Below are 25,022 nucleotides of genomic sequence, written 5' to 3'. Positions count from 1 at the left end.
CGCTGCATTTGAATCAACAGGAGAGGAAAGACCATCCATCCCCACCACAAGACTTGAGTGTAGCCTCGCTTTGCACAAGTACCAAGCAGAAAACTAAATAAATAAAAACTCAATCTCACACCGACAGGCAGTCAAAAGCTGTTTATAGCAACTTGTGTGGCAGCAGCGTGCGTGTGTGAAATATTGGAAGTGTCATTCTCGGAGCACAGCGAGAATTGTACAGATTATACCCCTGCCAAAATAGACCCTCCATCTAATCTGATACAGAATGTGTATAATCTGCTAATAATATCAGCCATTTTGCCATTAACAGTCCGACGGTGTTGCCAAGATGGGCTAATGGGTGAGGTTTTTTTTTTGTCAAACAAAGATGACTACGTCCTGTGGGGGATTTTGGTCCAAATCACACACATGTTCATTGTATACTGTATACTCTCTCACACACACACACACACACACACACAGCACGGCTAACTTGTTTGTCTCACTTGCACCGCAGGGAAAACTAACAAATGACACCTCGAGCATGGAGCCAGACAAGCGGGCTGCCTAACACACTTAGACAAATTGAAACCCAAACAGATGACGGGTGTTACGGAGAGCTCTGCATTTCTAGCTGTCAGGTTTCGAGCCCCGCTCAACACGGTGGCGGGAATTGTCGTTTCTATCTTGGATAAATTGAATTTAAGAGTCCTGAGTTGTGTGACGCAGTGTAAAAAGGTCAAAGCCTCCCTACTTCAGTGGTTTGTATACAAGTACATTCATGCTTCTCTAAATATGACATTTTAGAAGTGTAGACACTGTACTTTTGTATGGATGCAGTTATAAACTAGATTTGACTTCAGGATTCACTTCACGTCGTCAGCGCTCAGCGTCTTTGCACCCTCCACCTTGTCCCTGCTACCAGGGGCGCTAACACAGCCTGGTTTGGAGATGACAGAGAACAGAGGAGCAGAGATCTCAGGCTGGCTGGCGGTCAGGTGCTGGTCAGGATGTTCGGGGCAGGATGAGTCCTGTCATGGCCTCGGGGGAGTCTATTTCTGGAGCTTAGATCCGAGATTTTCAGCATGAAAAGTGTTGTTGGTTCGCAGAGCAGGTTCTGGTCTGGTTCTGACATCTGGTGCCCTGTCTGTGCCAAGATGCCCCTCTGTGGTACGCGTGTGTGCCTGGCGCCGTACCTGAACCTCGCTCCTTGCGCACGCACACACACACACACACACTGCTCAAACAAACATACCGAACACACTTACAAACACCTCTCTCTCTCACACACGCACACCTGACACACACCTCCAGCTCTCACACCGGCGCAGGAGCATATGTCACCCCCTGCTCCTCTAGGTATCAGTGTAATTTATCAGACCCTGAGATGTGAGACACACATATATATACACACACACACACACACTCCTCTGAGGAAGCAGAAGGCTTGGTAGAGCCTGAGAAATGATTTTCCTCTCTAGCTACTTCTTTTAAGCTCTAACCATATGGTTGTTGTGGGCTGGCTGTAGATCACCAGTCACGACTGTCTCATTCCATCCAAATGGGTCTGCAAAATGTTTGGCCCTTTGGCTTGACAGCACAGTCATGCCTTTCCCAATTGGCTAGTGTTAATGTCCAGATATTCACAAAACATTGACATTAATATTACTGTAATTCTCAGTTTGATTTGACTGAAGTCATATTTTGCATTGTAACAGCGAAATGAGTACTGTACTCATTTCGCTGTACTAACTATGGCTTCAGAAATGGAACCATGTTTGTTCATCAGTGTGCTGTCATTGAAGTGTCTAGTGAGGGATGAAATAACTTGTCTAGTCGGGCCCTTGATTTCTCTCTCTGTCCCTCCTGCATTCATCCAGAGAACAATCAGCTTTTCTCTTTTCTTTCTATGTTCGTCTCTCTCTCTCTGTCTCGCTCTCTCTTCAGCTTTACAAGCCCCTTCCACGGCCACCTCAAAACTTTTAACTAATGACACTTGAAATGAATACGCGCGAGGCAATTTGGTCTAATTAGGTAGACTCTTTTCCCAAGTACTGAAACATTAAGATGACACACTGTTCATTCTGGATTACTTTAATTGGTACAATTATTGTAATTTGGTCTCAATTACGCGTTGAAACAGAAGCGTTTTCTAAAGCGCATGTGGGTGATTCCCTTTATGTAAAATCCTAATAAGCTCTGAAATGCTTTGCCTCGAAAGAAAAGATCTCTTATATCCCTAGAATACTTCTGAACTTTTTCACCCTGCAATGAAGTCTTAAACAACTCTCTCTCTCTCTCTCTCTCTCTCTCTCTCTCTCTCTCTCTCTCTCTCTCTCTCTCTCTCTCTCTCTCTCTCTCTCTCTCTCTCTCTCTCTCTCTCTCTCTCTCTCTCTCTGTGTAGCCTCTGTAGTTAATCCGTATTTCCGTCACGTACGAGACTTGTCTGTACGATCTCGATGAGTGGCGGTTAACAGTGGTGCCGTTTCTCGTCGCCTCTCCTCCTCCTCGGAGGGCCATTGTCCCTCAGCTAAACCCTCCAGGAGCCAGCTCGCTGGGAGGAACAAGACAACTTGTAATTCAATAGCTGCTGCCGTTATTTACCAGGAGGCCCTAAAGCTCTCTAAATGATAAAGCTGCGGAAAAGCCTTCTATTTTCCCCACAGTGAAGACTATCTCACTCTTTCTCCTCTCCTCCTCCTCTCTCTCTCTGTGATTGGGGGCTCTATTGAGTCCACATACTCCGTGACAAACGGTCTGACCTGCAGATAGGAATAATGGGGTTAGGATTGGAGAGAGGAGGGCAAATGAGAAGGAGAGAAAGTGCCACAGAGAGCAAGAAGAAGAGAGAAGGGTGGGATGAATGTTTACAGATTGTGTAGTTCGTTGTCTGGAGTGTCCACATGTTGTCATGTGCCTCAGGTGTTGCATCTTGGAGTTCAGTGGTAGTCTGTCCAGGTGGTGCTCATGGACACACACGTACACAAACACACACATACGGACACACCTCCCTCCTCCACCCCGTTGGCTTTCATATGGTCATGTTTGTCCAAAGGTAGAGCTCTTTGCCCATCTGTTTACTGTAGCTGAGTAAGACGACTAGGGCCCGAAGTTGCATGTGTGTTTGGTAAGTGTGTGTGTTTCGTTAAGCCTGACGTGCCTCAGGTCCCTCCTCAGGTGTGGGACTTTCATGATCTAAGACTTGAGTCACAGGGGACCCCATCCACCACACAGGCTCCACAGCTACTCCAGCAACATGGACACGCACTCTCCAACAAACCCCGTTTCATCCCACGTGTACGCCCGTGTGTGTGTGTGTGTGGCTTTGTGGTCAAGCATGTGATGGGGGGGGGGGGAAAGAACGTTATGTAGCATTCCTTGTTACCAAATCCTTAAGCCTTTTCATTTTTTAATAAGCTGAAGTTTAGGGATTAGGTTAAATACTTTGAAACGGGAGAAGCAGACTACTTTGTTCCTGTAGAGAGAAAAATTGGTATATGTAAGTCTGGGTGAGAAATACTGGGGGAAATGGAGGGAGAGAGAGAGACCGAGAGAGAGACCGAGAGAGAGAGAGACCGAGAGAGAGACCGACAGAGAGAGAGAGAGAGAGAGACCGACAGAGAGAGAGACCGAGAGAGAGAGACCGAGAGAGAGAGACCGAGAGAGAGAGACCGAGAGAGAGAGACCGAGAGAGAGAGAGAGACCGAGAGAGAGAGACCGAGGGCAATGTACAGAGTCAGACACAGAGTGCTTTGGTTGAACCTATGGATGCGCCTATAGGCATATCAGTGATCTCTCTCTGTTTTCCTTTTATGCTTTGACTGCGAGGCGTGTGTGTGTCTGTGTGTGGGTAAAGAGGGTATAAATAGCATGGTAGGGCTGCAGGGGTCAGCAGTGACCTTTAAGTGGACGGAGTCTGGTAGCCCAGTCACGGGACCCAGGGCACACTGGTCCCCACACTGACTTTGATGTGCCATCCAGGGCCCATGAAGGTCAACTGGGGTCAACTCGGCACATGGGGAAAGGATGGAGGGAGCGATGGGAGAGATTAAGAGGGGTGCACGTGTGGAAAGTGAGAGGTTACAAATGAAAATGCCAAGCTGGCTGAAAGCAGAGCTCTCCTGTGGAAAAGCCCTCGACAGGCAGGACAAAGGAATTATCTCTGAGGCGTCAAGGAGAAGTCGTCCTTTCCTTTCTTGCTGCACAGCTCCTTAGAAGCAGCTTTTAATTCTAAAGGTGATTATGGAGAGTTTTTTGCTTATCAGATTAAACAAGACTTCTTGAATGACACATTCTAAATTCTGAAAGTAGTTCTCAGGAACTTTATCACCCTACGTTAGGTCACTCCCCTTCTCATTGTAGACAGGGAGGAGAAACTGAAGTGAAACAGAATACTCTCCAGATTTGTCTTTTCTTCTTCCTCATTTTCTCTCTCTCTCCCTCCCTCCTTCCCTCTCTCCTTCTACAGTGTGTGTTCTATACCCCTTCTATGAGTTTCAGGGCAGGATTACCATTCTAACGAAGCCTCATCCTCTGTATGCCACTAAATAACACCCTGTACTGACCTGGGAGGACCTGAACCTCTCTCTCTTAGTTCAGCAGTAGAGGGACTTCTCAAGCAGCTTCTTATCCATGACTCTCTTCGAATCCCACATCGACTACGACTGACACCTCTCTTCATCTCGACCTCAGTCAGACCTGTCTCTCCATCCATGAGTATCCAGCATAGGTCTCACATTCACAACGTTCCCTCTCACAGAAATCTGGAAGACAAGGCCCAGTTTTTTGATATCCTTGGAGAGGGTTAGTCCGGAACGGGGATTGAGCTTCTCTGAATGTTGTTCAGCTGAGGCTTTTGGACTCTGGCGGCCGGGGGTTGTTTACACATGAGTTTGATCATCATTTTAGAGAAAAGTACAATCCCAAGCCCTGTTTGAGAGAGGCCACTCTGAGGCCGTCGGCTTTACTTTATAGCGGCACGATATGGTTCCCATTACTCAGCATTGGTCTGTGGTCCCCTTGCAACGCTAAAGTCCAGTTTATTACCTAGGAATGACAATTACTGGCCTCAGCCCGGCCATGGTTGTATACAGGAAGCGGAGTTTGTTTTAATGTGCGCTGGCATGGCAGAGAGAAGACGAGACCAGAGCGTAACTGCAAGCATTCGCTCTGAGAACGGCATCGGTTTTTAGCAGACTAGAACATGGCGTCGGGAGTCTAAAGTGGAACCATATTTCCCCGGGCCGCCTTTGGGTTGCTGAGTGTTTGGCAGCCTCCCCTCCCTCTACAATAACCCTCTCACTTTGGAGTGTTGACGCTTGGGGTCCATGCCAGCCAGACGGAGGCCCGATGTTGGCCTGCTCTCCCTCTCCCTGCTTCACAGCCTCCTTCTCTGCTCGCTTGCCTGCCTCGAGTACCTGCCTGCCTGCCTGGAGTGCCTACCCGCCTGCTTGCCTGACTGACTGTCTCCACGTCAGCCAGCCTGGCATTGGCCCCGAGAGTGCCCCAGCTGGGTTCACCCACGGAATGTGCCGGAGCCGGTCCCGGTCCCGAACTGTGACGTTCTGTTGTTCTTCGCACTGCGGAACATTGGTTCTCTTTATGAGACTCTGAAAACAAATGTGTTGGCATTTAGCTGGGCAGCTCACTCCAGGCCGTTTATGGACATGGTCAGCAGTGCCTTGTGAAGCAAGCATGGACACACACACACAAACACACAAGGCGCTCGGCTGCACAGAGGGTGGCTGTAAGCAAATTCAAGTAGCACATTCAGCGAGAGAGAGGGAGAGGGAGAGAGAGAGAGAGGGATTGAAAATGAAAAGAGTGAAAAAAGGGGATACATTCTCCTTCTTCCTGTCAGCTGCAGTGTGTGGGAGTGACTGTTGGAGGAGAAGAAAGGCCTGAACCCAGCCAGCTTTGCAAGCCATTAGCATATGGAGAAGTCCAGAAACCTCCCGAGCACTTAGCTAACCTAGCAGCCTTACACACACACTGTGGCAGTATCATTATCTTCTCTGCCGCTAGCCAGCTAGCAGAGACCAGCTTCATCAATGGGGACTATTGTATGAGAAGAGACCACTGCCCTTCTGCCTTTTAAACGGAGTAGCACACCAGCTTCCTTACATGGTAGGATCGGCCAGGGAGTCCTGTGAAACACATCTGAGGATAAGGATGGCTGTTGGTTGTTCACTCTGTTCATTGTTCACTTGTATCTCCTTCACTATGAGGAGGCTGTTAGTGACAATTACCAGCCCCTTCTCATCAATTGACCCCAAAAAGCTGTCATTTGAAGTGGCTGAGCGCCATTGGCACGAGAAGCCATTCACAGGGAGCACTTTGTTACACCACACCAATTGATGGGCTTGGGCTCTCGATTAGCATCATTTAAATGGATGGGATAGGAGTGACCTTCAGCCCTGTGTCTGTTTTCTAGGAGAACAAAGGTGGTAATAAAGACGTAGGGGATGAACTACATTGTGGATCTAGACCAGTCAGGCCTCGGGCGACCATCTGACGGAGCCTGCAGACATTTCTGACCGGCCGCGCTGACTTGATTGTTAGGAATGGCGTCTGGGTGCCACGTTGATCGATGCTTCTGCTAACTCCTCTCTGCGCTCCAGTTGTCTTTGGAAAGCGCTAATGTGACTGTGTGTTTGCATACCAGGGGGAGTAGATGGATCATCATGTACACAAAGGTTTGGCCAGCCCAGGTCAAATGGTAGCTGGGATATAAGAAGTCAAACTTACATGGCGTCTATACTATGTAACCCACCAGGATGAGACATCAGAGGTTTCATCAATCTTTGCATGTGTGTATATGCATGTGTGTGTATATTCTAAATGATGCTGACACGGGAATATAACATCAAAAGGTTTTTAAAGTGTTTTTCCTGAAAACGTCTTCGACCCGCCTCCATTTTGAACAGTTGGATCATTTTGTCTCTTTCCGGTAAATTCGTTTTGGCATTTTGGTAGTGAAAGGTCATACGCCATCATTCAAAGTGACAGGACGGCACAAACTCAGTCATTTAATTGAGTCATACGATTAAATGATTTAATCATAAATCGAGACTTTGTTTGTGCAAAGGAATCCTGGAGTGTTGTGATGTTTTGATTAAATAAAACCTGACATGATCTGTTTCTTGAGATCTAGATTAGATCAGATCGTGTTATTAATGGCCTGAGTTTTGGAATTGTTTTTGGGAACCATCAAGACAGCCGTTTGAGTTATGGCTGTACGAGTTTTCCATATGAAGAGTCTAGATTCTGTAGATAGACAACAGAGGAAATTCCCGGGGAAGATTTAGCGTGTGCGCGCTCTGGCTGGTGCGTGTACTGTGCCTGTCTCTTATTGGTCGGTTTCCATACACACACAAATAAACAAGGACACAGCTGGAGCTCCGGCGCATCACAAGCCTGCTGCAGCGCGTGGGAAACACAACGTCAACCTCACACTCCCTTACAGCCAGCCCTTCCTCCATGGAAATCCCCATCCTCACTGGCCAGGTGTTGGGCTAGCGTGTGTGTGTGTGTGTGTGTGATGCTCCTCATGTGAGAGGTCAGTTAACAGTCAACATGGCAGTATTTCCCAGCAGCCCTGGCTGACCTTCTGGTAGATGGTTCTGCTGCAGCACACTAGGAGGCTTTGTCCTCTCCTCCTGTCTCCTCTTCTTCTCCTCTCCTTTCCTCCTCTCCTGTCATCTCCTGTCCTCTCCTTCTCTCCTCTCTCAATTCTCAGTGTCAGCACATGAGCTTCCCTAGGAAACAGATTCTGGCAGATAAGTGCCTGGTTTTGAGGGCAGATAAGGGCATACTTTCACTTGGAACACCGTGTACTGCGTGGGTGCGTGTGTGATGCCCTCAGAGTCTAAGATCTTTGCTGCAGTTTGTTTACCCTGCAGATCTACCTCAGCTGGCCATTAAGGAATCTGAGGGTCATTGTGTCAAACTCTCCTGGTAAATTGAGGCCATTTGGTCGGTATAAATCTGATTAGCCCAGCGGCACGCTGATCCCTAGATCTGGGTGCTGAGCTCACCCCGGCCTTACTAGGTAGCTCACTAGCACGATAGTCCATTACTTTATTAGCATGGTAACACACCAGCTCATCCCCCCTGGCCTAGCTAGGTAGCTCACTAATATGGTAGCACACCCTGTCCTAGTTAGGTGAGCATGGTAGCACACCCTGTCCTAGTTAGGTGAGCATGGTAGCACACACTGACCTAATAGGCCGGGCTCTCAAGTTTGATCAGAAATCACCGGTATGGTACTGCAGCCTGGGCCAGTGTGGTGCTGTGTTGGTCTCAAGTCCCCTTTAAACCGATCAGGAAAGGGAGGAGACCTCCAGCTTGCCGTCAGTTTAGGGAGAGAAGGACAGGCAGTGGGCAGAGGAGAGCGAGACAGAGGGAAGGGACAAGGAGGTCATTATGGACCGAGGGGGGAAAGAGACAGAAACGGAGAGAGCTGGAGAGGGAGGAATGGAACGGGCTGAGAGATGTAAAGAGCGAGAGGCGATAAGCTCTGCATTCTGGAGAGGTCTCCTCCTTCATCAGATAAGACCGGCCCACGCAAGTGATGAATGTCCTAAACCCTAAATCTGACTGCTTCATATGCTCACGTCTGAATTAGAGGATTATCACGGTCGCATCTCCAGATTAGTGCGGCGTGTTGTTCCTGTTTGCTTCCTTTCATATTTCCGAGCGAACGTCATTTAGATCTGAATGATAGGGTTTTGCAACTCCCTCTCATGAGAAGCAGCATGTTAGAGTGAGGAAATATAGTGGGCCCTTTTTTTCGGCTCTCGTAGATGAAGATATGTTGAATATGTATACAGGGTTGTTGTTACGGTGTAATGTGTGAATGCTTAAAAATACCTTTTAAGTGAAAACTGTGTTTGTCGAAACCATTTTCAAGCCCGGATGTTTATGCAGTGTGCAAACACAAACCTCGTCAACTAAGAGCAGCTGTCTCTTTTGAGCTTCCGTTTGAATATGGACAAATTAGCTTGCACCCCACCCCACACAGGCACACACACACACACATTCTCGCTCTCATTCCTGATTGTCATCTTTTCATGTTTCCTCTGCTGCAGAAGGAAGATAACGCACTCTGCTTATCTCCCTCTTTTAATCGAGTTATCTCTCCCCTCTGCTTTCTGTCTCCTCTCCCTGCGTCGCCTCTTCTCCTTGGAACTGACCTTTACACTTCAGGTAATCTCTGCCATCTAAACAGTCCCTCTGCCGTTCCCTCCTCTGTGACCCGCAGGATCTCCAAGAACATCCCCACCACCAAGGACGTGGAGCCCCTGCTGGAGATCGACGGAGACATCCGGAGTTTCGAGGTCTTCCTGTCCTCTCGGACGCCCGTCCTGACGGCCCGCGACGTGGAGATGTTCCTGCCCTGCACTGTCAACCTGGACCCCAAGCTCAGGGAGATCATCGCAGGTGGGGCACGCCCACCGCGCTCCACACGCCCCGCGCCCCACACGCCCCGCGCTCCACACGCCCCGCGCTCCACACGCCCCGCGCTCCACACGCCCCACACGCTCCACACGCCCCGCGCTCTACACGCCCCGCGCTCTACACGCCCCGCGCTCTACACGCCCCACACGCCCCGCGCTCCACACGCCCCGCGCTCCACACGCCCCGCGCTCCACACGCCCCGCGCTCCACACGCCCCACGCTCCACACGCCCCACACGCCCCGCGCTCCACACGCCCCGCGCTCCACACGCCCCGCGCGCCCCGCGCTCCACACGCCCCGCGCTCCACACGCCCCGCGCCCCACACGCCCCGCGCTCCACACGCCCCACACGCCCCGCGCTCCACACGCCCCACACGCCCCGCGCTCCACACGCCCCGCGCTCCACACGCCCCGCACTCCCCACGCCCCACACGCCCCGCGCTCCACACGCCCCACGCGCCCCGCGCTCCACACGCCCCGCGCTCCACACGCCCCTCACGCCCCGCGCTCCACGCGCTCCACACGCCCCGCGCTCCACACGCCCCACACGCCCCACGCTCCACACGCCCCGCGCCCCACACGCTCCACACGCCCCGCGCCCCACACGCTCCACACGCCCCGCGCTCCACACGCCCCTCGCTCCACACTCCCCACACGCCCGCCCCACACACCCCCCGCCCCACACGCCCCTCGCTCCACACGCCCCTCGTACATGCTCACACTATCCACCACAACACAGACACAGACACTGCATACCATGCAACCACACACGTACGGACACTAACACACACGCGACTACAACACAGATACAGACGTTGAATACGATGCAGACCCGTGGACGTAAACTCACCAACATACGCGCACACACACAAACACACACACACTTTATCACTCACCATCTCAACTGTCATCCAGTTCTTCTTTTTACCTCAAATGCCACATCCGTCCGTAGAAACATCACAGTCCTCTCACAGTCACACAGAAGTGATGACATGACTATTCAACTGCATGTCACTGTTTAACGATTCCCAAATTGTCTTCCGACTATCAAACACTATCCTCATAGTTTCAAACTTGTAGTACAGTGCGTGTGTGTGTGTGTGCGTGTGTGTGGGCGTGTGTATGTGTGACTTAACAACCACCATATTTTTATGGGCCAAAGCGGGGATGTCACACGTGTCCAAGAGAGCTGTGAGTGACGTGAAGCGTGATTGCAGTACCATGCTGTTATTGTCCCCCACAGAGAACACACTTCCAGATACAGAGACACACACACACACACATGCCGTCTGTTCACCAGGCCAGGCCTTAGTCATGCTGACCACAGAAAATACAACTCACCAAGGCCTCTGACCAGACGTAAATATAGAGGAGCTAGACTATATTTATGAGTGTGTGTGTGGCATTACCCCATACTAGCTTGTTTTTGACCATTTGCATATCTGGTTTCAGAAGGGTATTTTTATCTGCGGGCCTGTGCGTGTGCAGGTCTACGTGTGTGCGGGAGTCAGGTGGCTGAGCGGTTAGGGAATCGGGCTAGTAATCAGATGGTTGCTAGTTCGATTCCCGGCTGTGCCAAAAATTGTGTCCTTGGGCAAGGCACTTCACCCTACTTGCCTCGGGGGAATGTCCCTGTACTTACTGTAAGTCGCTCTGGATAAGAGCGTCTGCTAAATGACTAAATGTAAATGTGCGTGTGCAGGTCTGCGTGTGTGCGTGTGCTGGTCTGCGTGTGCAGGTCTGCGTGTGTGCGTGTTGAGGTCTGCGTGTGCAGGTCTGCGTGTGTGCGTGTGCAGGTCTGCGTGTGCAGGTCTGCGTGTGTGCGTGTGCAGGTCTGCGTGTGTGCGTGTGCAGGTCTGCGTGTGCAGGTCTGCGCTCAGCAGAAGGTGACCGGTGTCATTGCCTAGTCATCCAGCCCAGTGCCCAGCCAGTGGGTAGGCCCAGTCAGTGATACCCACCCCTGAGCCTGAATCACTCATAAAGCCCTCATTGTGTTCACGGCAGGATTGGGTCTCACTCGGCACGTCATTCAACACACACACTTATGACTGAGACATTCTGGTGCCTGTTCCTAACGGGCCACACAGATCCAGTCTGTTCTGCTGGCGCTGCCGCTCAGCCGGCCTCGATTCAACAGGGAGACGGAACAAAACTATTATGACTGAACGTTTAGGAGATGGGCCTACTCTCATTTCTGCCTATCTAGCTGAGTAATGTTCAGAATAGAATCATTCCTGGACCGCTCCCAAAAAGTCTTCTTGTTTAATTCTACTGCTAACAACAATGCTGGTGTTGTTCTTTTCCACTTAACTCCCTGTAGTCCCCCTTCAAATCTCAGTTCATTGCAAGCTTTTCTGTTGTTTGATTTAAAGCCCCTCAGCAGAGTGATCAGATGAGTTGTTCTTCTACATCAGTTTGGAGTGGGAAGATCTGAGGGGCTTTATAGTTCTGGCCAAGTTCTGATCAACATCGGCGTCTCGCATAAAATACTATTTTTCTTTCTCTTCTCATTCTCTCTCTTTTCTTTCTTTCTCTCACTCTCCCCCTCTATTTCTCCCTCCTTCTTTCTCCCCCTCCCCCTCTCTTTCTCCCCCTCTTTTTCTCCCCCTCCCCCTCTCTTTCTCCCTCCTTCTTTCTCCCCCTCCCCCTCTCTTCCCCCTCTCTTTCTCCCCCTCCCACTCTCTTTCTCCCTCTCCCCCTCTCTTTCACCCTCTCCCCCTCTCTTTCACCCTCTCCCCCTCTCTTTCTCCCCCTCCCCCTCTCTTTCTCCCTCCTTCTCTACCCTCCCACTCCATCTCATTCTCTCCATCTCTTTCTCCCCTCTCTTCTATTTCTCTCCCTCCCTCCAGACGTCCGCGCTGCCAGGGAGCAGATGCACATAGGAGTGACCTATCCCACGCTGCCCCTGCAGGAGGCCCCGCCCCGCGCCCCGTCCATCTACAGCCAGCACTCGTCGGCCTGCTCCCCCACCGGCTCCTTTGTGGGCTCCATGCCCCCTCCGGGGGTGATGCCCCCCCAGCCACACAGCAGCTATTTCAGTGGCATGACCGGACCCCAGCACCCCTTCTACAACCGGGTGAGGTGCTCTGCAGGGCTTCAACAACAGTCCGCAACCCCGCCTCAGATAGTTCCCCGCTTGCTCCTGAACGTAGCTCACTGGGTCCTAGTCTTAATGTCAAGACTCCTCTTAGCACCGGGTGGCTTTTGAAAACAGCACCGCCTTCTAGAATGTTCCCCAATGACAGTAAACATTACAATGCTCCCTTGTGAGACAGTAGACTTCATTATGCTTCACCGTAGACTTGGGTTCAGTGTCCTTACGTAAAAAAAAAAAAACACCTACCTCAGTTTGTTCCCCATCTACTGATGGTTCACTGTGAATGATTCTCTGAGTGTGATTCTCCGTGTGTGCGAGCTCCCTCATACGATCTCCATGGCATGTGGTGGTGTTGTTGTTGTGGTTGTTAACCCTCTCCCTGGTTGTGTTGTGTTGTCCTGGCTGTATTCCCATAGCCATACTTCCCCCACCATGTCTATCACCTGCCAAGGCAGTACGCCGGCCCCTCCCTCCTCCATGCCCCCTCCTCCCGCCCCTTCATAAAACCCGGCCAGCCCAGGGAAGCCAGCGGTGGACTTGTAAGTACTGACGTGTCGATCAGCCAAACAAGTGTTCATGGTTGTGTGTAGTGATACTGTAGATGTTAGTCGTAGTGGTAGTCAATGCAGTCACATGTACACTTTAAATCTGGTCTTTTTCTTTCAACTTTTTCTTTTGTTTGTATGGCTTTATTTAAACAGGTGTGTACTTTCTACATTGATGTTTTTCTTTGTTCCTCCTCAAATGAGCCAGGTGAACAGTTAAGGATTGACAGTCTTTTGATCCGTGTCCATCTCCTTTCAGGGTCACTGTAAGATTATAATACTGACTCTTAACTATCTTACAGGCCGTGGTGAAAACCTTCTTAACTACATACACTATCCCCCTCTCTTCCTCCCCCCCCCCAGAAGGGATGAAGTCATGTGTTATCATCCCAGTGGTCCACTTCCTCTCAGCCCTAGTTGTGATTAGCCTATCCCTCAATGTGCAGCCAGCAGCCAAACCCACACCCTGCCTCTGCCCCCTTCTCTTGTGTTCTCTGCCCCGTTCTGTCGTTCTGTGTTGTTCGGGCCCTGGGCCCTGTGTCAGGATGTTATTCCAGAGGATGCCAGAGAGGACCTCCCCCCCTCTCCCTCCTCCCCCCGAGAGCCCTACATGGTAACCCTGCCAGCTCACAAACAGCAGATAACTAACCCTCGGCCTTGGACTTGATGTGGACTTGCCATCTAGAAGTTTCTAAACGGGGCCCGGCAGTGTCCTGTGTGTATTGCTGCTTCTGTTCCTCTCTGATTAGTTCTATGCACAACGCAACTAACCCAAAAACACACAGCAACCCAGATAACCGTTGTATGAGCTCAAGGACTGACCGGCATCCCAGTGAACTAACACTGAACTAACACTGAACCACACGCTGGCTGGACGGGCAGCTGTGAAGTTCAAGATTATCGTCTCAGCTGTCAAGACTTTCTGTCACAACAGAATTCCCCCTATTTACTAACGCCTCACCATAATACTATCTCGACATGTACACACAACAGAAATGTTGCATGTGTAAACCCAAGCCCAACATCCCAGCCACGGCCTCCTGCTCCTGGCCTGTGTGGCGTCAGTGTGCTGGGAGGGAACCAGCCACACAGAGAGAGTACCACTCTACCCCTCCACCCGCGCCCGCGCCCAGACACACCCATAGAACAGCAGGGCCAGTGTGAACCCAGGTCTCATTAACACAGTCATCAGTGCTGGATACACACTGGGAAAGAGGTGCACTGTCTGGCAGGGTTTCCTTGTGGTGAGTATGAAGGGACTTGACATTGAGGACCATTCACATGCCCTGCTCAGGTGTGGGGTATCTGTTGCAGAGAATGTTCCCTGTCCAGAGCCCCAGCACGTGCGGAGAGACCCACAGAGAGAGCTCTCTGTGGGTCTGTGTTCAGTGCACACCTTTGTCACACCTCAAATTCTCAGACTAGCTTGCTTGGTTATCAGGACTTGGGAAGGGAGGCAAAATGTTTTCTCTCCCAGTGTGCTTTGTTAATCTCTCCTTACCCCCTTCCGTCTCCTCTTCCTATTTCCCTCCATCTTTGACTCAATTTTTTCACGCTCTGTTCCTCCCTCATCTCTTCCCATCTCCTCGCCCTTCCTCTGTCTGAATCCCACCCTCCCAGTCTGTTGGTATAGTTACGTCTGTTTCTGTCTGTGTGTGTGTGTGTGTGTATCTCTGTGTGTGTGTGTATCTGTGTGTGTGTGTGTATCTCTGTGTGTGTGCTTGCAGTGGGCGGCCCAGTGTAATTGGCTGGCCGATGGTGTGAGTGTGTGTTGCTCTGGCAGGGAGGATTAGCATGGGAGGGTGTGTGGCGGTACGGCACAATGAGGCAGGGCTTATCTCCTCCCTGAGACGCTTCCTCCCTCCCTGGCCTCTGTTTCCTCCTTCCCATCCCTCCACTCTGTCGCCGCAGCAAGCTGTAATTACAGCCTTATCACATACACAGTCTGGGGGAGGACTTGTTTTAGGGCTTTCTTAGAATGGAAACTTCTGCTTTTTTGGGGTGTGTGTGTGTGTGTCGGGGGGTGTGTCTCAACTCCATTTCTTTGCTTTCTGTTACTCTCCCTCTCCAAATATCATGCTCTCGGCCCTGCTCTCTTCTCTTTTTCTGTAAAGATTATCTTCTGAATGCTCTCTCACTGTTTCCAGAAAAGCTCAATCTCCCTCTGTCGTAATTCTTCGTCAAATAGCCTCAAGTCGTTCAGCTGTAAAAGAGCTTTTCCCTGCTGTGTACAGATAAATGTCTTATGTGTGCTCTGGTCTGGTCTAGTCTGATGTCAATATGTCTCCTGTTCGAGCTCGGATGATGAGTTCAGCATGTGACCTAATGTCCCGCTCATGTCTGTCTGTCTGTCTCTGTTTCTCCATCTATCTCTTTTCCCTAAAGCAGTTAAAGTCGCTGCCTCACAAAGCCAAGCAGGTACACATGGAGTTCTGTGGATTTCCATCCATCTTTCTCTTTCCTCTTCCCCTGCGTCACTCGACCACCAGCACTAACCCATCCTCTGCCTCCACTACCCAGCATGTATTAGAAACAGATTCCCATGTCTGCTCACTAATGAGAAGCCTTATTGTACCCCCAACAAGCTTCACAGCACGGCCACAAGTGTGGGAGCACAGAAGTTGTCCCTTAAGCCGCCGCAGTCTGGCCTTAGTCAACAAACAAAGCTGCCGCCCAGGCTAAAACTGTCTCCATGTCGTTTTACCACGTGGGGGGGAGAGAGGGAAGGAGGGAAGGAGAGAGACGGGGGGGAGGGGGGACGGATGGATCAATGAAGGAAGGAAAGTACAATTGTAGGACGGCGGCAGCCTTTAAGAATGAAAGCAGGCCTCTCGCGCGCGCGCGCACACACACACACACACACACACACACACACACACACACACACACACACACACACACACACTGAGGTCAATAAATCAATACACGTATTGAAGGGAATTCAGATCATAACCACGGCAGAGTCTGTTGCAGGCAGCACACCTGGTGCTGGTCCCCACACACAGGTCTTCTCCGCAGGTGCTTGCTCTCACAAAGACTGTTGGTTTTGTAGTGGTGCGCCCCCTCGTTTGTTCCCTGCCTGTGAAACCAGAAGTGCTGAATGTCACTGTAGTGAGTAGGTTCTGGTTAAGCGCCCATAACAGACTGTTCTGTTCGGAGTGTTCTAACAGTTTGACTTTGAGCTTGGAAAACCTGACTAAATCATTAACTCAAAGGTATTTGTAATTCAGGGTCTTACTCTGTGTGTGTGTGTCTCTCTCTCTCTGTGTGTGTGTGTGTCTCTGTGTGTGTGTGTGCGTGACAGGGTGGCTCCGGGGTTCCAGGGGCCCCCGTGGTCCTGCTGAGCTCTCTGAACGTGGACGCGGTGTGTGAGCGCGTCAAGCAGATAGACGGCATGGACCCCAACATGCTGTCTCAGTACACCACCACCATCAAGAAGGTGGGGCTCTCTCCCTGTCTGTCTGAAACACTTCCCATCACCTTTTTTTTACTCAGTATAAGGTCCAATGTGAGAGACCCGCCTACAGTATCTCTGTATGTATATCCTAGCTTGTCCCGGCGTCTTACAGTCACTCTCCACCACACTTCTCACTGTATGACCTTTGACCCACGACACGCTAACATGTTCCTGCATCTTCCGAACCTCTGCTCTCCGGCCCAGGCCAACGTGAACGGGCGCGTTCTGTCCCAGTGCAACCTGGACGAGCTGAAGAAGGAGATGGACATGAACTTTGGGGACTGGCAGCTGTTCAGAGCCACGGTAAGAAGAACCCCCCCCCCCCCACCTCGTTAGAACATCCCCCTCTTTTGTTGAAGCTTTAGTCCTGGTTCCCATGTGTGTTTATCCTTCTCCTCTTCTCTTCTCCCACCACCCTAATATCTGTGTGCAGTTCAGGGGTTGTGTCCTTCCTTTTTATTTCATTCCTTCATGCCAAGATATCCGTCATCTTGCAATCGTCTCCGTCTAGATCCCTCTGGGGTTATAAGGAGGATTTTATAATCCGCATTACGAGAAGGCGGTATGCTGGCGGCCCTGAAATCAGTAGCACATGTAGCGGGGTTGATCAGATGTCCGTTTGTGCCTCTACAAGACGATGTTGTGTTGCCAGGATGCGGCGAGCCGGGCCATCTGGTCCAAGATGGCTGATAGGAGGATGAAGGAGGGGTATTGTCAGGGAGAGAGGGGAAAAGAGAGAGCAGCCTCCCAAGCCGAGGGATCTGAATCACTCCTAACTTTACGAGTGACTGCCCGTCTCCCTCATCAGAACAGACATGGCTGCAGTTGTTTGGCTTCCTGTGTTGGCTCCACGGCAGGTTCCAAAGGGCCTAGCTGAAACCAACAACTTTCCCCTCTTGACCACATGGGTTAACCAACGCACCTATTTGATTACCATTAATCATAATAATGGAATCATGTATTCATTTGGCAAATGCTCCTACCCAAAGCAACGTTGCAGGGGGTGGATTTGAACCTGCAACCTCAGCCATCTCATATCTCCGGTATATTGTCGGCCAATTACAAAAACCGATGCTGTAACAACCGAGTGTGTTTGACTGTGCGTGTGCCCCCATGCGTGTCTCCAGGTGATGGAGCTGCGTCAGGCTGAGAGCCAGGCCCTGCAGGAGGACTCTCGGGCGGGCAGCGAGCAGGGCAGCAGCGTGCTCCATGGAGACCCAGGACCCAGGCGCTCCGGGGCCCCCCGACACGACACGGGCTTCAGCCTCAACCTCAGCTTCGAGGAGCTCAGCACCGCCGGCCTGGAGGAGCCCCCCCGAAACCCCAGCAACACACACTGGCCGGTGGGGAAGCTCGACACACACACACAGCATATGTATATACATTTGCATAAAGCGAACTACCAGCTCACACGTTTTTTGCACGGAAATATGGCTACACATGCACAAGCATGCTCTGTGTTTGTCGGCCCGGGGTGGTGTGAAGCAGTTAAACACGCACATGTATACACGCTCAGTCAGGCAGTTACCAGAACCCGTTTAAGTCAGTAGTTGTGACCTCAACAGAAGCCTATTAGCATGTGGTTTGGGCAGATGTGAGAACATGGCTGCACTGACCTCTTTGGGTGCAGGACGTTAATGGAGCTCTTGGACGTGACTTCTCACATGCGCACACACACACACACGCACAACAACCACCGAAAGACAAGGTGTTAGAGAGCCTCACGCTTGCTATTTTTGCCCTCTATGTTCTCAACTGTCTTAACACACAAACAAGGCCACATTCTCAAGTACAACTCAGTGTAATAGTAGGTTGTAATGTTCAGTGCATAGCACTTGTAATTAATTCACTCCAAACAAATGATACATGTAAGTTAACATCCCACATCAAAATCTAATAATTCCTCCATCCCTTCCCCGCTGTCCATTCCTCTCCTCCCCCTCTTTCCCAGGCGCCCGGCCACCGCACCTCCAGCATGTCCAGTCTCAACTCCCAGGAGTCGTCCAACGACATCTGCAAGCTGACGGACAAGCACCAGGCTGAGTACCGTGACGCCTACCGGGAATACGTGGCCCAGATGGCCCAGCTGGACCTGGCCGGCAGCGGGGGGGAGAGGCCTGTCCTGCCCCTCCCCGGACAGTTCCTCCAGAACCCAGCCCCCGATGACAAGGTAGGTGGCTGTAGACAGCCTGTGATCGGGAAGGTTTCAATCCTATAAAAGGCCATATAAATACACTTGGTCTTGTGTGTGTGTGTGTGTGTGTGTGTGTTTCGAAGGGGGTGGGGTTGGTTCAAGGCTTCTAGGTGTTTATAGAGACGGGTAATAACTAGCTTAATGATCTTGCCTTGATTCTGATCTAGTATTTTCTGTCTGTCTACTCTTCTAACATGTTGGTTTCACGTTTGAGGGGTAGAGAAATTCTAACTCGCGTCTTCTTCAGGCGAAGGAAGGTGCTGACCAGGAGGGCCGTAAACCCTTCCCCAAGCGAGGAGCCAAGCCCTCCGACACTCCAGACTTCCCCTGTGCAGCTGACGGCCTCCCCCTGGACCCCATCAGCGAGGAGGACGAGAAGCTGGACCACAGCTCCTCTAAGCCAGGCTCCAGGGCCAAGGGAGCTGGGCCCCTCTATCATAAGCTGCCCAGCGATGAAGACTCTGGGCCAGATGAGTCCTCTGACAGCACCCCTCTTCTCCACCAGGGCACACACACACCCTCCTCCACCACCAAGGCCCCAAGTTCCCTGGCCAAGGTAAGCCTGCTCCCCGACTTAGCCATGGATAAGAAGGACTCCTCCGACTCTGGGGTGCGCTCTGAAGAGAGCTCCTCGGTCCACTCCCTTGAGGAGGCTGAGGGCGAGGAAGAGGATCTGCAGGAGGATGTCGTGAAGCCCAGTCTGATAGAGCTGGAGCTGGAGGGTCTGGTGAAGAAGCGCGGCCTGCTGCCCAGCAGCCTGAGTGGGCTCCAGGACCCAGCCGTGGCCCGCATGTCCATCTGCTCTGAGGCAGCCTCCGAGGCCAGCCTCATGGCCAGCAGCCCTGACGAGACCTGGCCGGCCACGCCTGGGGGAGGCCTCACCAACCTGAACCGCACCCCCAGCAACACCACGCTCAACAACAACACCAACAACTCCACCACCAACAGTCAGCAGGCCGTCATCCCAGACCAGGAGACATCCACCACCTCCTCACCCCTCAACCCCTCGGTTATCATCACCTCGGGCTCCAGCACCGATACCGTGGGCCTCCGCAACCAAAACCTGAGGGGCATCATACTAAAGAGGGGCCTCGGCACGGATGAGGCCCTGGGGGACGAAAGAGAGAGCGTCCTGTAAGAAAGGAAGGGAGTCCTACTCTGTAGGAGGGGGTTGATGTTGTTGGATGTTGTGAAGTGTTTCTAAATGTGGATGTAGAGAAATCGGTAGCAGTTACATTGGTAGGACCCCCCCCCCCTTGTTCCTGAATGTGAAGATTATTAAAAATATATCTGAAGTTGATTAAGTGGAAGTAAGCTATTTGTTCTAATTGAATAAGAGAAAAAAGTAGTTATTAGTAGGTTGGTATCACAGAAAAATACCCTTCTTTTTCAGTCCGACATGAAAATATTTAATTTTGGGATGAAGAAATAACAGCCTAAAACTGAAATAATTTGATTATTCAATTGTATGTAAATGATGTTTAACAACCAAGGAGGTTGTATTAATTAGAAACATCTATAAATTCAAACTTTTTTTATTGAGTTGGCTCTTCTGCTTTCAAGTTCACATTTGCAATTTAATGTTGTGGTGTATCTGTAGAAAACATATTGTGGAGTGCTGTGTTTTCCATGGTGGCTTGTGGAGTTATGCATTGGTGGTAAATGTACAGTGGTGTGCATGTTGTGCAGTGTTTCGTGCTTTATTTGATCCATGTGTTGCTAACTACTGCAAACAATATTGACAAAAAGATCAACTGAAAAAACTGTAATTTAAATGGTCATGCAATGTGCATCTTATCTTGTGACACCTTTCTCCACATTGTTACTCAAATGAAACTAGATCTGCTGCCAGTGCTGTGCTAGACAGCTGAAGATGGGGAGTTCAGTTGTAAACCGTGGTGTTGTGTGTTACTGTGACTGGTAGAAAACACAAGGGTTTCTTAATACAGTGCCCTGAACGGTACAGTGCTTTTCTTCAAGGTGCTATGTGATGACTTTTTGTGAATGAAAATAAACCTATTGGATGTTTGAACTCCAGATACAATCTACAGTTGATCTCTTACTCCTATAACAGAAGGCACTAATGTAACATTGTTGCTGAGAAGGGTTGAACAACTGTCAACATCCTTTTAATCAACTTCCATGAACACACATGAAAAATACAGAGAAGGCTTATTTAAATCGAAATAAGTGTAGTCAACTATATACTGTATTTACGACATTGTTATATAGTATATTAACTATGTCTAATAGTCAACAAACAGTTCACACAGCTAGGAGGGGTGGCATGCTTTTGGGGACATGCTCTTCTCTCCAGTAGGTGGCAGACTATCCATACAAACCCGTGATAGACGGGAAGGCCAGCAACCGTAGATGGTTTTGGATCGTCGTCGTGGGTATTAACTTTAGCATGTCGGTGAGAATTTAAGCTTTGGATGATTTCGTGAGGTATTGTCACCATTTATTTTGTCATTGTTTTGCGTAAACTATTCCCCGAACAGCAAGTGATTACCATTGTTTTGGGGTTAGCCATAAATTGAGATGTCAAATCTGCCCCATCTATCGCAGAGTTCGTGACTCGAACTTTTCTAAAAGAACCCATTAGTGGGAAATGAATGCACCTGATTGTAAGTCACTGTAGATGTGATAGTTGGATCGAAAATCCCCTGTTGCTTTAAGAGCAATAGTTTCTGATGACGTAGTTAAAAGGGTAATCCGAGAAAAGGAGAAAGTTGGAGGGACAACTAGTGTGCCTTGACTAATGAAAAGGTAGCCCCCTTTATAGCTTTATTGACCTCGTCAGAACAAACTGAAGGGCGCCACTTATTTCATGTCCATTGAGGCAATAGCTTGACAACGGGTCATAAATGGCATTCCTACATCGGCCTATAGATTGTAAGTACAAATTGCTTTATATTTAATTGAGGCGAAGGATCTAAGAATCGATGTCTTCAGTGCGTTAAGAGCTTTCAGAAGTGAATAGGCCTACCTTGAAAATCAGCTTTGACGCTCACCCAGAATTAACAGGATTGCCATAGCACTGGGTGACATTCTGTCAGATATCAACCAAGACTTTACCTGCTGCCCATCACTATTTGCGGTGAAATGTGGAGGACTTTTCTAAACACCTTTCATATATTAAGAACCCTATCAAATATCCCCTCCCGTAGATCTGAAGTCGGTCGACCCATTCTTTGTCCAGCGCAACTCAAGAGATAATAATGAAGCATATAGCTTATATGGGCCAGTAATAATCTTAAATTACAGTAGACTAATCGAAGAAAATAATGTCACTTATGCAATTTGAACGCATGATGATTTAGTACTGGATACTGTGATGACATTTTGATTGTAGTCTATCCTTCGTCACACTATAGCCTATCTCTCAAACCCAATTTTCTTCACTTTCTCTTAAGACTCTGGACTGCAATGAGATGCTCAAATAATGCATTTGATTTATTTTTTTGTATAAAAAGGTACAATTTACATTATTACTTTTATAAAAAGTCTCAGCATAATTAAGTACAGCATTACACTTTTGCAGAAATTTGCAATTCCTGCAACTATACAAGATAAAACTCCGGAGGAGTTAACAAGGTTTCACTCATTCATTTTTTTCTTTTTCATTTTTTTTCATTTTTTTTTTTTTTACAACGTCCAGTCCTTCATGTGCCAAAAGAGTAACAATTCTGACAAGACAGACTCAGCTTTTTACAGCAACTAACCAACTTGTATTCTATTCACGTTCCACCTCCGCAAAAAAAGCGAAGACTTCAAGGAGGGGGGAAATCCTTGTGACAATATAATCTCTTCTGTTTTCTCCCATTCTCGGGAATATAGCACGCCTTCCATTTCAAGAAAGGACAAAAAAAAGTCTTAAGATAAATAATATGAGTGCCCGAACAGAAAACACATCACATAGATTGTCCTTTATAAGCAAAGTCTCTTGATTGAGTTAAAGAAAAAATCCAGACCCGAGGACCAAAACTGAGGGGAAAAGGCCTGTTCCCAGGTCCCGTGTGTTCTGCGTCTTAACCAAACACCTGCAAAAGATTGAGAAAGAGAGGCGTGTTTAGAAAATGCAAACAGGGCAGAGATCCGGACAGGCTGGCGCCAGAGAGGAAGCCGCAGTTTTAACATTTAACCAAACACTCAAATACTGAGCAAACCCTGGGCTCCAGATGTACACACAGACACACACACACACTAACGCTGCACTGGGCACTCTCTCACAACTTCAGCCTACAATCTGGCAAAGAATCTGCGTAATTGCTGCTCAGTCGGCGCCTACCCTCTTCTTGCACCAATTATCTGCAGACATCTAGTATAATCCAAACAACTATTATTATGTGTTCTATTACAGAAGCTATAGGCCTAATGAAACACGAGCGGCTACGTGTAATGGCGCTATTACGACGAAGATAACGATTATTTTCATATACAGAGCATAAAACAAGAGGCCTTGTTTGAAGCAAAAATATTCATTTGCAATGCACGTATAGCACATTATGAATCGATTAGCATCGAAAGATGGAAACACATTCGGCGAACTGACGTATTTATGTACCATTATTGTGCCCGATGGGGTCTGACAGACGAGAATCTGGGCAGACAGAGCGGACAGGAGGACAGCCTACTTACCGCTTTAACGATGAAGAGTCCTGCTGTCATCTGTCAGCAGCTCTCCCGGGAACTCCGGGGACTGAAAACAAACAAACAAACATTAATTTATAAACAACCGCATTACATTAGAAGATGTATGTGATCATGTAGGCTACAATGAAAATGTCTCCGCCTCTCAACGTCGATCGTAGACAAGATGCCATTCTCTCATAAGACCAGAACAAAACGCATTTAAAATATTCAGGTCCTTTGTATTGAAGGAAAACTGAACCACTAATGTGTGCACCATAAACAACCGACATCGTATGTTTTTGTTAAATAGATTTACCTGTAATGACAAGATGCTGATATCTGTGTTGAGAGTTGTCAGCGGTGTTCTGGACGTCGCCTGCCCCGGCCGTGGGTGATGGAGGCTTGTTATTGCGGAATTGGAGTCAAGTGCGATCTGCAGGTCCAGAATGTAATCGATGACATGCTGCAGGATTTCCATCTTGCTCACGTTCTTGTTCTGGGGGATGCTGGGCACGAGCTCCTTCAGCTTGGAGTAGCAGTCGTTCATGTTGTATAGCAGGCTTAACGGGTCGTCCACGGGGGTCTTGCTCCGTGAGATTCCGAGCGTGTGATCAGACAGATTCGCGCTGTTTATCCGGAAAGACCTTACTGGGCTTATTGCTTTCATGTTGACACTTCGTACAAGGCTGTCAGTGCTGGCGTTGAAAGGTTTGTATCAATGCTCGTTCCTATTCCTTCCAGACGATCGTTGAGCGTACTGACTGGCTTTCAGCGCTGTCATTGCGTTTTATATAGCAACCGCTCAGGCTCGCTACGCAGGGCTTTGGAGTATTTTGATTGGATAGACAGACGACGTCAGTCACCATTCTCAAGCTGCCTTATTGGCTTATCGTGCTCGACACCTAAAATCCCTCCCTTATCTACGGAAAATTGAGCCCTTACCTGTTTCTGATCAAGAAAATTAATGATTCCTAATTTTGCACCAGGCGAATGTCAAGCCGGTGCGTGCACTTTCCGGAAGACTGATGGTATTTGAAGATAGGGTGGAAAAGTTCTATTCAAAAGCAGATTCTTTTTTTCTTTCTTTTTTTTAAGAAAGTTATAAAAAGAATAACATCTACGCTTCCATACGCAAGTCACTACCCACTGATTAATTTATGTGATTAGTAAAATTGTAATTGGAGCAAATGTAACCAAGATTAATACGGCTTCCTCCAACATTCCATTAGTTTAAGTGTGAAACACTCGTGTAGGGTTGTGCAATGGCGCTGTATCGATAATAATTTGTTCTCTAATCTGAAAACTGTCTATTCGACTACAAAACTATGTAGACTATGACTAGTGCATCTACAAAATGGCTGTAGGCTATATGTTGTTTTCATTTAATTCCTTAGCTCAGCCTTGAATTTGGCTTCTGACAAGTTTGTTTATCAGTGTGCTGAATGGATGATTTGCGTGTTTTGGGAACAATAAATGGCACTCCACACATCTGGCCACTGAATGTGGAGTGAATGAATTGTATCATCCGGCTCTGGAAAAAGTGACAGGATATCACTAAAATTGTAATCTTAAAAAGGGAGTAATATGTGCATGATTGAACGACATTGTGTGCTTAGAGCAACTTGGAAGTGTCATGGTTTGGGAACATCACGG

The 25,022-nt window shown here is 49.1% G+C and overlaps 2 protein-coding genes across 5 annotated transcripts in view; one reads left to right on the top strand and one right to left on the bottom strand.

Moving 5' to 3' along the window:
• The window catches only part of kidins220a (kinase D-interacting substrate 220a), a 39,643-nt gene extending 18,877 nt beyond the window's left edge, over positions 1-20,766 (top strand). The window contains exons 24-33 of one of the 4 annotated variants that reach the window (XM_067242794.1): positions 9,245-9,423; positions 12,291-12,517; positions 12,955-13,077; positions 13,628-13,696; positions 15,472-15,501; positions 16,388-16,522; positions 16,745-16,843; positions 17,668-17,883; positions 18,492-18,710; positions 18,982-20,766. In XM_067242794.1, the coding sequence (XP_067098895.1) occupies positions 9,245-9,423; positions 12,291-12,517; positions 12,955-13,077; positions 13,628-13,696; positions 15,472-15,501; positions 16,388-16,522; positions 16,745-16,843; positions 17,668-17,883; positions 18,492-18,710; positions 18,982-19,872 (2,188 nt within the window). In that variant the 3' untranslated portion in view covers positions 19,873-20,766. Of the gene's footprint in view, positions 1-9,189; positions 9,424-12,290; positions 12,518-12,954; positions 13,078-13,627; positions 13,697-15,471; positions 15,502-16,387; positions 16,523-16,744; positions 16,844-17,667; positions 17,884-18,491; positions 18,711-18,981 lie in introns of those variants that run through there. The other 3 variants (XM_067242791.1, XM_067242792.1, XM_067242793.1) reach the window with 3 other exon arrangements.
• Positions 20,767-22,167: 1,401 nt separating this feature from the next.
• Positions 22,168-24,132, bottom strand: id2a (inhibitor of DNA binding 2a). The gene is made up of 3 exons (XM_067243761.1): positions 23,686-24,132; positions 23,376-23,436; positions 22,168-22,777 (listed from the first exon to the last, which is right to left on the bottom strand). Exons 1-2 carry the CDS (start codon positions 24,034-24,036, stop codon positions 23,380-23,382), a joined length of 408 nt encoding a protein of 135 aa, XP_067099862.1. The 5' UTR covers positions 24,037-24,132; the 3' UTR covers positions 22,168-22,777; positions 23,376-23,379.
• Between the last annotated feature and the right edge of the window lie 890 nt (positions 24,133-25,022).

Source organism: Osmerus mordax, chromosome 9 (assembly GCF_038355195.1).
Source record: "Osmerus mordax isolate fOsmMor3 chromosome 9, fOsmMor3.pri, whole genome shotgun sequence".
Lineage (NCBI taxonomy): Eukaryota > Metazoa > Chordata > Actinopteri > Osmeriformes > Osmeridae > Osmerus > Osmerus mordax.
Note: the sequence above shows the minus strand (reverse complement) of the source record. Positions and strands in the feature narration are given on the sequence as shown.